This window comes from Trachurus trachurus (assembly GCF_905171665.1).
Source record: "Trachurus trachurus genome assembly, chromosome: 11".
Lineage (NCBI taxonomy): Eukaryota > Metazoa > Chordata > Actinopteri > Carangiformes > Carangidae > Trachurus > Trachurus trachurus.
This window is the reverse complement of record NC_139904.1, coordinates 18,066,942-18,080,117: the sequence shown is the minus strand read 5'-3', so window position 1 is coordinate 18,080,117 and position 13,176 is coordinate 18,066,942. Positions and strand designations below refer to the sequence as shown.

General features: G+C 46.3%; 1 protein-coding gene across 5 annotated transcripts in view; it reads left to right on the top strand.

Annotated features, from left to right (window-relative positions):
* The window catches only part of atxn1a (ataxin 1a), a 98,600-nt gene that overhangs the window by 76,305 nt on the left and 9,119 nt on the right, over positions 1-13,176 (top strand). For 4 of the 5 annotated variants that reach the window (XM_083982549.1, XM_083982546.1, XM_083982547.1 and 1 more), the window contains one exon: positions 8,000-10,393. In XM_083982549.1, coding sequence (XP_083838675.1) covers positions 8,528-10,393 — 1,866 coding nt within the window. In that variant the 5' untranslated portion in view covers positions 8,000-8,527. Of the gene's footprint in view, positions 1-1,746; positions 1,817-7,999; positions 10,394-13,176 lie in introns of those variants that run through there. The other variant, XM_083982550.1, reaches the window with a different exon arrangement.

The window sequence follows — 13,176 nt, the reverse complement described above, 5'->3', positions numbered from 1 at the left end:
CGTTCTCTCTCCTCATTGGATAACACTTGTATCCCACAAGGAAAATTTTCTCCTCGGGTTACAGCAGAGCAGAGTGACGGAGAGACTCGTGTTTAGGCTGAAATACTTCATGTAAGTGATTGCTGACGGAAAATAGGACTATTTAGGACTTATATTAACAAAAACATTCCACTGATATCTGCTTTAAGCGTGCGCTCACTTCTTCTTCCCTGTACATGCTCCATCTCTTAGCATTGAGGAGCACATTTCATCTATATTTACTTCCAAATGGTCTTTTAACTAGGTCAGCTAACTAACGGAAATAGACTGCTGTACACCGACAGTGTGGTAATCAGTCGTGCCATCTAGTGGTGGAAAGTAGGAAGTGCAGCCTCGAGCCACCGGCACTGTATCTGCACAAGAGGAAACTTTGAGTAGACAGTGGTTATAATGTGGTTTGTCACTGTCGTTGATCTCATTGTGGTGTGTTCTTCACAAACCTCCATGTTTATGGGTGTTTCCTCGTGAATAAATGTAAATGTATATGTGTAGGGCTGTAGCAGGTTTTACTGTAAGTGTATTGATGTAGTCAGGAAACACTTAAACATCAGTAAGGCTGGATGAAAGATGGATGGATAGATAGATTTTTGAATGTATGGCCTTTGTTCTGTTGGGTGGATAAAAGAAATACCAATTTAGAAACATCACCTTCGACTCCTTTGAAATTGTGATGGGCATCTTAATCTATCATTTGACATTTGATATGTCATGATTAATCAATAAATTGTGAAAGCGCTGACAGATTAATCGTAGTTCCAGCCCCTCAATTCAAGCATATCTGTGTTTGTACATGAGTTTTCCATGTGTCACTCTTTCATGCACTCTCACTCTAATCTCTACTGCTCACTCTCTTCCTCCCTCCCTCCCTTCCTCCCTCCCTCTTTATCTCTCCCACAGTCCCCCTCTCTGCCCTTCTCACTGTAACACCCTCCCACCATCTCTCCCTCTCTCTCTCTCTCTCTCTCTCTCTCTCCCTCTCTCTCACTCTGTCTCTGCTTGTAAGCGGTCTCTGGGCGTGCAGCCAGCTGGCGTGTGTGTGTTTTTTGAATGAATACCTGATGAAGTTGGCCGAGCAAACCGTGGGAGGGGCCCCGTGTGTGTGTGTGTGTGCGAATGTGTGTGTTTGTGTGCGTCTGTGTGTGTGTGTGTGTGTGTGTGTGTGTGTGTGTGTGTGTGTGCGTGCGCTCAGTGTGTGTGTGTGTGTGTGGGGGGGGGGGGCAGACAGTGTGAGAGCTCTGGCTCGCATTCAGCCCCTTGCATAATACACGTTGGAGCTCTGCATGCGGGACTCCCTCCCTGTGGGCGTGTGCAAGTGTGTGCTACCAGTTTTGTGTGTATGTGTGTGTGTGTGTGTGTGTGTGTGTGTGTGTGTGTGCGCGCGTGTGTGTGTGTGTGAGTGAGTGTGTGTGATCACCTGAGTTGTGTGTGTGACACTGTTAGTCAGGGAGCTTCCTGCCTCGCTGTCAAGATTTAAGAGAGAGAGCTGTTGGCTGTGTATGAGTGCGTGTGTGTGTGTGTGTGGGAGCGTGTATGTGTGTGTTTGCGGTGTGTGTATGTGTGTGTGGAGGGTGAGAAAGGCTGAGCGCAGTTTGTAGCACAAGTACACTGAATCTGCCTGGGATTTTCCGCTTGAGGGGGAGAGAGGGAGACGGAGTGAGACTCAGGGTGCTTTACAAGGGACACAGCAGAGCAGGAGCAGAGAGGAGTTGAGGGAGGAAAGGAATGAGAGAGGGGGAGAGGGAGCATGCTGCAGAAGTGGGCTACTCCTGCTACCCTGGTAAGTACACTTCACACAGTTTTGCGCTCGCTCTCAATGAAGTGTGTGGGGGAGCGAGAGAGAGTTAGTGTGCGTGTGTGTGTGTGTGTGTGTGCCCTGAACGCTTGTCTTGTTGTATCACAGTATGTCATTTGTAAGTGCGTACTGCGTCTGCCCTACTTTTTCCTACAATCGTCGTCGCTCGTTTCTCTCATTTGGCGATCGTCCTGTGTTTCCCCTCCCCGCTTCTCTTCTCTTTTCCTCTCTTCTCTTTTCCTCTCTTCTCTTCTCTTCTCTTCTCTTCTCTTCTCTTCTCTTCTCTTCTCTTCTCTTCTCTTCTCTTCTCTTCTCTTCTCTTCTCTTCTCTTCTCTTCTCCTTCCTCTCTCCTCTCCTCTTTCTCAGGCTCTCCCTCACTGTCTGTCTGTGTGTGTGTGTGTGTGTGTGTGCCCCCCCTGCGCCACCCCCCACCCCTCACCCAACCTCAGGGTTGTCAAGGGGTGAGAAAGTGCAAGTCATGCAACGCTGCCTAAGTGTTTGTTTTCTGAAAGAGGCTCTCTCTTTTTCTCACAGTCGTTTGTTTCTCTCCATCTCCGTCTCTCTTTGTCTGTGCTACTCTTAACCACTCACTCTCTCTCTCTCTCTCTCTCTCTCTCTCTCTCTCTCTTTTTTCACTCTTGCTTCTCTTTTTCTCCGTCACCCCTCCCTCCTCTGTTCCCCTGCTTCCCTAACTCCATCTGTCAATGGCAGATCCTCCATTACTCCCTCACTATCTTACCACACTCCCCCTATGTGTGTGCGCGTGTTTGTTGTTGTTTGTGTGTAATCACTAGTGGAGGGTGACAGTGAATAAAGTGGCAGCCTTGTCAGAGTTCCCAGTCTGGCAAGGGTCCCTGTAATGTGCACATATGCAAACACACACCCACGCTAATGAAAAACCACACAGACAAACAGCCACAGAGAGACATAAAGAAAGAAATGGAGAAGTGGAGAGAGACAGAGAAGTATAAGCCTGCAGCAACTGTACTTTCCAGTTGAACTATATTTAGCAGTGAGATAACACATCACGTTGGACTTATCCCTTTGATCATGATTATGATTATGACTGGGCAATCACGCACACACACAAACTCCAATGGAACAGACATATGTAGCCCATGCACACAGTTTTTCTAATGCTGCAGCACTTATCTAAATGCTCCGCAGCCTTGTTATGTGTTGATTAGTTGATCGGCAAAACAACACAGAGCTGCTATTTTTGTGTAATTATCAGCTACAGCACATTCTGAACTGCAACCTCATAGAAGTAAACATTCATTGATTTGACACCAAATTACAATGAACATATGACACATGTAAATACATCCTGCAACGTGCTGCCCTTTGTGGTTTGCATCTTGACATGACGTGACATGACATGACCTACGCTCATATGATTCAACTGTGGATGCTGCTGATTATGTTGACACTTGACACATAAATCAAAAATTCCAGGTCCATAATTCAGCTCAAGGTTCCCAGTAGTAACAATGAAATGCAATGTTGCATTCAGGTCCTTGTTTAAGGGGAGGTTAAGTGTTTTTTTTTTGTTTGTTTGTGTGTTTGTTTTTGATGGATAACATAAACAAGCATTTGATTACAGATCACACTCTTGGTGCTAATGACTTAAGTCGAAAGCCTTAGAGCATAACTGGAGTTTAATGGCTGCATTTATAAAGTAATGTCATTTATTTGCTGTAGTTTGAATGTGATTCAGTCAGGACACAACACATACTGTAACAGCCTGAATTTTCTGCTGCTATGTCCTCTAACACAAGAAAAATGCCACAGGAACATGTGAAAAGCACGAAAAACATGATTTTCATGGGAGGGGGTCTTTAAGCGTCTGTTGTCAGTGTAAACATTTTGTAATTGTTGTAAATGACCATACTGTAGTTAAAGTACTGGCTGCACAGAAGCAGCGCTGGCGCCATAACTACAAAAAAACCTGAGTACTGCTTGAATAAAAACAGAGGATTTATAAATTATATATTGACATTCAAGTTAAATGCATCATCCAGAGAAAGTTGTGTGTGAGTGTGTGTACTGTATATCTCTGGACATACCATTTCTTTCACATTGGTTCATGAAATATTAGTTCAAATCAGGTTCCCAGAGGGGAAGATCAGTTTTTATGTGTGGTGTGTGTGTGTTCATGTGCGCATGCATGCGTGTGTGTGTGTGTGTGTAATGTCTTTCAGAGTGAGGGAGAGAGAGGGTGACTTATACGCACCTCCACTGTTTTGACCGTAGAAGGACAATAGTATAGTGCATGAATGAACGATTTAGGTTACTGACACACACACAGACACACACACTTGTTTTTTTCACCAGAATCCCCACAGGCTTTGGTAAGGGGCTGTGTGTGTGTGTTTGTGAGTGTGTGTGTGTGTGTGTGTGTGTGTGTGTGTGTGTGTGTGTGTGTGTGTGTGTGTGTGTTTGTGTGTGTGTGTTAGAAAGAGACAGAGAGAGAAACCAAAGCACATGCAGGACGGATGGCTTGGGTTACAGGTCATCTGATATCCACACACACACACACACACACACACACACACACACACACACACACACACACACACACACACACACACACACACACACACACACACACACACACACACACACACACACACACACACACACACACACACACACACACACACACAGTGCAAGCTCAGCAAGATTAAGGTGACATAGCTTTTCAGTGAATGTGTGTTTGAGTGTCAGTTTCAATGAAGCTGTACTCTCTCTTTTTGCAATGTAGGTCAGTGCTTGCACCTCACTCTCATACACCTGTTCTCCCCTCTCCCACACCTTCCCACCTCCACCTCACTCCACACAGTCGTTGTCTCTGCTCTCGCTCCTTCTCTCAACATTTCTTTCTTTCTCTCTCACAGCAGGATAAAGCAGAAGACAAAGAACCACGTGTGAAAGTGTGTGTGTCTCACCCAGTGTTCCTTTGTATTAGTTAGCAAGTTCCCATATTTCTCGGCTATTTCCGAAATTGTAAAAGGCAGCACTAATGCATGAAGTCAAATCACTTTTCTGGTAGCAGACAGTTGCTTAGCAGCTGCAGTGCCATACCACGCTTACTGTATCACACGCACTGAATCCAACAGTGGTACAATATATCCCATTACACAATGCATACGGCCTCTACAGCAGTTTTCAGAAACTTTTTTTTCCCCACATGCCAGAGTGAAGTGTCAGAATCGACATACCTCGCTCTGAAGATAAAAGCGGCCATAGACGGCAGCATGAACAGATCTGTGGCTCGATGCACAGACTGTCAGTGTTTGATGTGGCAGCTGATATGAAATGGCTCTGATCTGTGAGCTCTGAGACACATAATATTCCTCTTATCTTCTAGTTTTAATTCAGCGAAGAGCCTGGTGAACACAAACAGAATGGTTAGTCTTTTTTCCCCCCCACACCAACTGTATTCTGTACAGCACAGTGAATGATGTGTGACGTTCTGTACAGTATGGAAGAGAGACAAGACAAGATCAATGTGGGAGGATGCCTTAAGAGGAGAAGCCAGGACACGGAGAGACCCAAGATTTAAGAACATAAAACCATTAGACGGAAGAATGATAATTGAGAATGGAGTTATGAAGGAAAGGTGGGCAGGCTGAGGCAGGACAGGAGAGGAGAGGAGAGGAGAGGAGACGGAGGGGTGGAGAGGAGGGAGACACAGAGGAGAGTACATCTCTGTGCTAAAAGCACACTGATCAACAGCACCTCTCAACACACCTCTGAGTCATGCCCGCTTGATTGAACAGATGATGTGTGCTTGATAAAGTGTGTGTGTGTGGGTTTCCATGATCACAAAACTACCTGCATTGAGTGTGTGTGTGTGTGTGTGTGTGCGTGTGTGTGTGTGTGTGCAGGTGCTCCCGTACTTTATGTGCACATGAATTTGCATGTTTACTCCCACGCCCGTCTCTGTAGTTGTGTTGTAGTAGCACTGCGACACTTCTTAAATCACAGGAGTCTGCCTGAGTTGCAAGATGTCCTCAACCTACAGACCACACACACGTACACACACGTACACACACATACACACACACACACACACACACACACACACACACACACACACACAGACAGAGTGGGGGCAGTTGTCATTCTGCAGGAATTAGTAAATAAGCCTGAGGCAACCTGGGAGGTGTTGACCCAGTCGTTCTTGTTGAAAGATTCAATCTTATGTGGCTGTGCAGCTCCAGAGATCGGATCGTCCGACTCATCAGCAGCACAAGAGGCTGCCTGTTACTTTCATCATTGTGCTCACAACAATCAACGTTTATATGATGGGTAATAGTGCAACTACAGTTAAGTGTTAAGACACTAATTAGTTCTGGGTTTTTACAGCAACAATGGGTTAACTTACTAAGATTGTATTTTAACAAAAGACTTCCTCCCTTCCTTAAGGAAAGTTCTTGGTGGTGGCATCCGGTCTGCTACATGGTTTGTAATGAAAACATTAGTCTGTATTTTGTATAAAATAGGAGGTTGAAGGTATCAACAAACAAACATCAAACAAATGTATTTGTTTATTGCTGCATTCATTTAATCAACTCTTAACTCTCTTAACTCTTGGGTGTTTAGTGGTGCTTTGCAGTTTAGAAGTGAGGTGCTCGTTTGCCCACTTTCAGGAGTACAAATATACTTTTGTATACAAGGCGTGCGTGCGTGCGTGCGTGCGTGCGTGCGTGCGTGCGTGTGTGTGTGCATGTGCGCGTGTGTGTGAGTGTGTGTGAACTTGTGCTGTGTGTCAGGGAAAGAACATGTGTCAGCATAATTGAATATACCCAGGTGTCAGTGTTTGAGTAAGCAAGATGGGAATGTGTGTGTGGGTCTGGGTGTGTGTGTGTGTGTGTGTGTGCGCTTGTGGGTGGCTGTGAGGGTGTGAGTGTGTGTGGGTGGATGCATGTGCTTGAAATGCCTTTACATTATTTATGAGATTCACACTAAGCCTTCCATCTTCTGCAGCAGGGGGTCCTCACTAACAGATGGCGCACACGCATACATGCACACATACGTGGTGCACTCTCACACATACTTTGTTGAGTACAGCACAGGTCCGTTTTTGGAGGTCCAAGTACCGCAGGTGTCGGAAAGTTCCTCTTCTTCCTCCTCCTCCTCCTCCTCTGTTCAGTATTATGATTATAGGTGTTTTATTCTGCTTTTGATCTAAAGGTGTCTTGAGATATAAGTGTAAATAAAATATTGAATGGAGTGTTATAATGGTTATTTGACTGTACTTTCTGGGTTTATTTTATCTAAGCTTCCAGTACCATTTCCATTAATATACTGCAGTAACCAGATTGAATACACATCTTTTAATGAGCAGTGAACCTCCTGAATGCCGTGTTGCAGACAGCATTATGTTGACTCATAACCTCTTTTTCATCCTTCAGAACATTCTTGTTCTTTTTCTGAATGTCTTGTTACAGAACGTCCTTGTGTCAGTCCACAGCCTTGGTTTCTTTGTTCTGGAGCTGTTTGTTGAGCTCTAGAGGTTGTTGATGTGGGGCATCATTTTGTTGGCTCATGGCCTGTTTGTTGACCTTCATGAGATTCATGAAAGTATTTCTCAATAGTTTCTCTTCTCAGAGTCTGATCATTGTGCTCCTGAATGAGTCCGTGCAGAGCATCGCTTCGCTGGCACATGGTGCTCCACTGTGTCTTGTTTTTCAAATTGATATCCTGTTTTTGCCAGAACCATGTGTTGTTCTCCAACTCCCCAGCCTTTCTCTTGAATTTACATCTAGTCGCAATACATGATCTCTGGTATTTTAAGTTGCTAGATTGAGATCAATACATTATTTTTAAACTAATAGCAATAATTTTAGATTTACATCCACACACAAGAACAATAACTTTGACAGTGTAAACATGGTTTTATACACAACAGGAGTGAGGCCACTGCAGTCCAGACCAGGGTGCACTGGATAACTTTCAGGGTGTCAGCTTGTTTCTTTTTCAGCTGATGCACATGCAATGTTAGAAGCCAGAAACTCAGTCATTATGGCTGCTGTCAGGGTGACAACACTGACATCAGCCACTTTACACACAATGTCAGTGACCTTAAATTTGTTTGCATTCACTTTTTCATGTCTTTGAGGTCTGCACTGTTAAAGTCTCTCCGTCTCTCTCTTCCACAGGTTTGTGCTGTGTGTGGACGGACTTGCTTTTGCAGGGAAATGATTCCGCATGAAGTGCGGCACACTCGGCCCCCCGTCGCTCTCGGCGGCAGCAGCAGGTGTGATGTCGTGTCACTCTCCCCTACCACACTGAGCTCACCCTCCAGACGCTAAAGACCCCTGGACCGAACAGACCGCCCTACCCCTCCCCATCTTACCACCCCTCCATATCTTCATCTCCATCTTTAATCCTTCCTCACCTGCTCCTTAGGGCCTGGATTTTCTTTGTTATCAAGAAAAGACCTGATAATCAACGCCGGCTTTGGGTGAACTGGCTAGAGAGAGAAAGAGAGACAAGATTAGAGAGGTTAATTTATAGCTAATTAAAGTGAGACAAAGGACAGCACATCAAACGTGAGGGAAGGAGCAAGGGAAGTCAAATAGAAAGTAAGAGAGAGGGGCAACAAAGAAAAGAAAGGAAAAAGCTAGAGAAGTCCAAAGGTCGAGGAAAGATAACGCAAGTACGGTTGAGGGACGTGAGGCGAAATCATGAAGTCCAACCAGGAACGCAGTAATGAATGTCTGCCCCCAAAGAAGAGGGAGATCCCCTCAAGCACATTACCATCTGAAACCCGTTCGCACATCCTGCCGCCTGCCAGCGACAGCCAGCGCACAGAGAACATGGCCTGGCTCGCTAGCGTGGCTGGTGGGAACGAGAGCGGCGTGCGTGGGCACCACAGCTCCAGTCAGATGGATGGGCCCCAGTATAAATCCCTCTCCTCCACATCAGACTCTTCATCCTCCTCTTCCTCGCTGAGGCTAGTCTCATCTCTTTCTACGGTTTATACATCCGCGTTGTCACAATCGGCAGTTGGAGGAACTGTCCATTACACCCAACTGCCTCCCAATCTGCAGTTCATAGCCTCTCCCTACTCTGCCCCGTACACAGGCTACATCTCCCCTCAACTGCTCCCGCCTCCCCCTCCGCCTCCCCCCCTCTCCTCCTGCTCCTCCTCCTCCTCCTCTTCCTCTTTGGCTGCACAAAGACCCTCGCACACAGAGACGGTCTCTGCTCATTCGCAGGCCTCCAAACATGACCACCTGCGAGCATCCAGCGGGCGGACCTCCATGCCTCCACCCCCGACAGACCTCGCCCCTCACCACGTTCAGATGTCGACCTCCCCGCGGACTGTCCCGTCGCCTCATCACCAAGGAGGCATGCACCTTCCTCACCAGTCGCTGCACCCACACCACACCTTGGGCCATGGGATGTCCCAGGTCGTGGTGCAGTATACTGACGGACCCACCAGGAAAGAGGACGGCGGATCCAGACACAGAGAGCTCCACAACGGAGAGCTGGAAAGGGGCCGGCGGTTCGAAACCAGCCACTCGAAGTTGGGGAGCAAGTCACGGGATGCTGCTTCTTCTTTGTCCGCCTATGAGGCTCGCCAGCTGGTTCTGCCATCAGACTACTCTACTCACGATCCCTCAGGGCTGAGAACCTCTGTTTTGCTAATGCCCAACAGCCACGGGGACCACCAGCTGGCACCGCCCAGAGCCAGCCCTGAGAAGTTGACAACGTCTGCCCCCGCGCACCTGGAGAAAGGTGGCATCATCCTGGGCAAGCCCGTCAATCGAACCCCCTCCTCCTCCAACAACGCCTCCTCGTTCACATTTCCACCCCCCTTAAGTGTCGACAGTCTGAAAGCCGCTGTCAGCACACTGCCTCCCCAGACAGTTATCCAGACGACCCACAGTGCTACAGATTCGCTGTCGATGGGGCTCCCCTCCACCAGTATCTACCCCCAGCCATCCATCATTGGTTATATTGCAGGGAGCAGTGGAAGCCAGCATACGCCAATCGGCTACCACACCAGCCTACAACAACACTTACTCATTCCTGGAGCCCAACCTGTCATTATCCCAGTTAGCGGAGGTGGAGTCACCGCATTGGAACCCGTAACCTCCCATGTGACGTCATCCTCCCAAGCCGCACCTTTTCCTACCACACTCCCACACACGTACATTGCTGCCGCTGCTCCCAAAGGAGAAACTCTGGAAACCCTGAGCGGCTCGTACCACCAGGCCGCTCCGGGTGCAGTGGTCCAAGCCCAGCTCCATCTCCCCATCGTTCCCGCACCGCCAGGCCTGGTTGCTCCGTCTGCTCCTCCTCCCCCATCCAACGCGGCGGTGCCTCCCTCGCTGCCCCCGTATTTCATCAAGGGCTCCATCATCCAGCTGGCCGACGGGGAGCTGAAGCGCGTGGAGGACCTGAAGACGGAGGACTTCATCCAGAGCGCCGAGATCAGCAGCGAGCTGAAGATCGACTCGTCCACGGTGGAACGCATCGAAGGAAGCCACACCTCACCCAACTTTGCTGTGGTCCAGTTCTCAGTTGGTGAGCACCGTGCACAGGTGAGAAATGAGTCCCCATGACCAGTGCTGAAACATTTGCTTCATTAATAGATTGGGCAGTGCAGAAAACCTTAATTCATTAACAGCAAATTAGTATGTTTCACATTTTAAGACATGCTTTAATTCACTTTGATACACTAAAAGGTTGTTACCCGACTACTCTTGATCCGAAATAGGAAGTTACAACCAGCAGCCAATTAGCTTAGCTTTGCATTAACACTTACTGGAGTTTCCTCTGGTTGCTTGGTAACCTCACGGCAATGGCAAGGCCCCAGGAATTCAATGCTCCTGCCGTGCACATACGTCCCCATGTAACTAGAAATGTTGCTTTTACACTGTGACTTTTGTGCAGATTAAACAAACAAGATATATTGTGTTAATTTATGCTAATTAGGTGGTCTGCCTTGCACTGCCTTTTGTCTTTATAGTAAGCGAAGCTAATTTGCTGCTAGATGTTTCCAACTGTATCAATCTGAATATCAACAAGAAAAAGCCGCTCTTTCCTTTCTGGCATTTCACACAGCACTTAAAAAATGTGAACATCAACAACTCCACCTCCCTCCAAAGTCCCACCCACCTCTTCCTCCCGAAGAATATACCATAGGACTATATACCTAGGACTCGGGTTGGGTGGGGTCTTCCTTTCTTGGCCGGGTTCAGGTCGAGAATTAATGCCAGTGAGTCGGGCTGCGTCGGGTCTGGGCTTCACCACCTGTGGGTCAGGTTTTAATTTTCAGGCCTATTGAGGACTCTATTACAGAGCTCACAATAACTGTTAGCAAATGGATCCTGCGTTGTCATATATTGAACATCGTTGGGCATGTGGAGGCTTATATCTGGCGTTCATGAACGTTTTCATCATTACAGCTGCCAGCCTGCCACCATGAAGTATTATAGGAGTGGACAATAATCACACCAGTGAGTAGAGTGAGGTTTACTGCCCCGTGCTCAAACCTTGTATTTGTCAGTCTCTTTTACAAAACAGTTCATATCCTTGTCAGGGGTAGAGAGGAGTGCACGAGCGGTTCCATAAGTTGAGGATACTCGTCCAATCATTTCATTCAGACCGAAGGAAATGATTGGTCAGACTTTTCTCAGAATGAATGGAATAATGATGAGTTTCTATCCCTGGTGGATTTCTCTTATTTAGTGTGCCATCAGCTTAGTGGCATTTTAACTTAAACAAAGAAAGGTGTACAATTTCCAGAAAGGTAAGTGTTGCTTTAAGCCTTTTAGCAATGTTTGTAGAAAATACAGTTGAATCCAGTGCCAAACTAAATCCTAGTTGTAGTTTTCCACTGTGAGTGTTGAGGGTGACTTTTAACAGAAGCATTTTGTGTATATTTACTAATATGAAATGACGACAGTGGAGCTGCTCCCATATTAATCACTGTTATCTCGAATCTCACAGGACTCTTCCTTTGTTATTAAGCTCAATGTGATGGTATGACAGTCATGTAACAAACATGTTCTGAGTACAATCTTCAAAGACTCCTGTTCAAAGAGTTGCATGTCACAGTCTACTCGTCAGGTTTTTTATTAAGTATTCATTCAGTGGGAATGCGTACGTGACATTTCACTCCTACATATAATCATTTCCATGTTTGACACATGCCTAGTAATTACATTTCTTCATGCAATCAGAGCGTCATTCAAGTGTCTTCCTGTAAAATACCCAGGTTGAGTTTTAACCCTAACCCTCTAAAAGGTAGAAGCATACTGTTAGTCATTTTTATTTCCAGATAAAGTTTAATGTTCTGAAAAGTTTGAAAGGTCACATAGAAAGCTCTCTCTGTTATAACTGTGATCTCTCTGTAATCTCCTAACATCTGACACAAAACAATTTACCTTTCTGTTTTCTGTCTGTGGTTCTCTCCAGCTCCTTCAAACACACACACACACACCCTTCTCGCAGTCTTTGAGGGTGTACGTTAAAGCCAGTTAATCTATTTCATCTGTCCAAGCTGTGACTCGTCCGCCCACACTGCACATCTCTAACCATCTCTCCCACCCCCGGCTGCTCTTTGATAGCGTACCCCATAAAAGCTGACCATCTTTCAAAGACTTATCCTCCTCTCTTGTACTCCCTCAGTGGCGCCTTACTGTTTTTTTCTGAAAGGTGGTAGCAGCTTTGAGTCCACACTCAGAGGACTTACTCTGAGAAGTCAAAAATTATATAATACGGGAGGGAAAATATTACCTGACGCTTGCTTTGAGAGCGTTTGATGCGTCTCTCGCACTTGTATCGTTCTTGACATTGTTCTCGTTCATGCTCACTTCCTCTCTCCTCTTCTTGTTCAACCCACCCTCCCTTTGTAAACTCGCCTTTTCATCTCCATCTCAGTAACTTCCTTCACTCCCACCTTATTCTCTCTACGAGCTTCTCTCACTTAATCTTCTTTCTCATCAGGTTTATTTTCTCCCTCGCTCTGCCCATCATTTCTCAAAGCCTCCTCTGCTTCTATCTGTCATGTCCCTCTTCTGTCACACATAAATGACAGTACAGACCTTGGTCATTGCTAAAAGCAGCAGCATCCAACGCCTCTGACGTCGCCTTGTGTTGAAAATGTTACAACGCCTTAATTTTAGTGTTGATGTTTTCTTTTAAAATGTTGTCCCTATGGTTACCAAGGCATCCAGCTACCTGTGCCAACAATGTCCAGCTGTGACTTTATGCTGAGTATAACCATCAGAGTTTGAGATATTACATAAATGATTGTCTCTGTTTGGACAATGATGTGTCTCTGTCATTTTTGGACATTGTATTTACATATTGTATTACA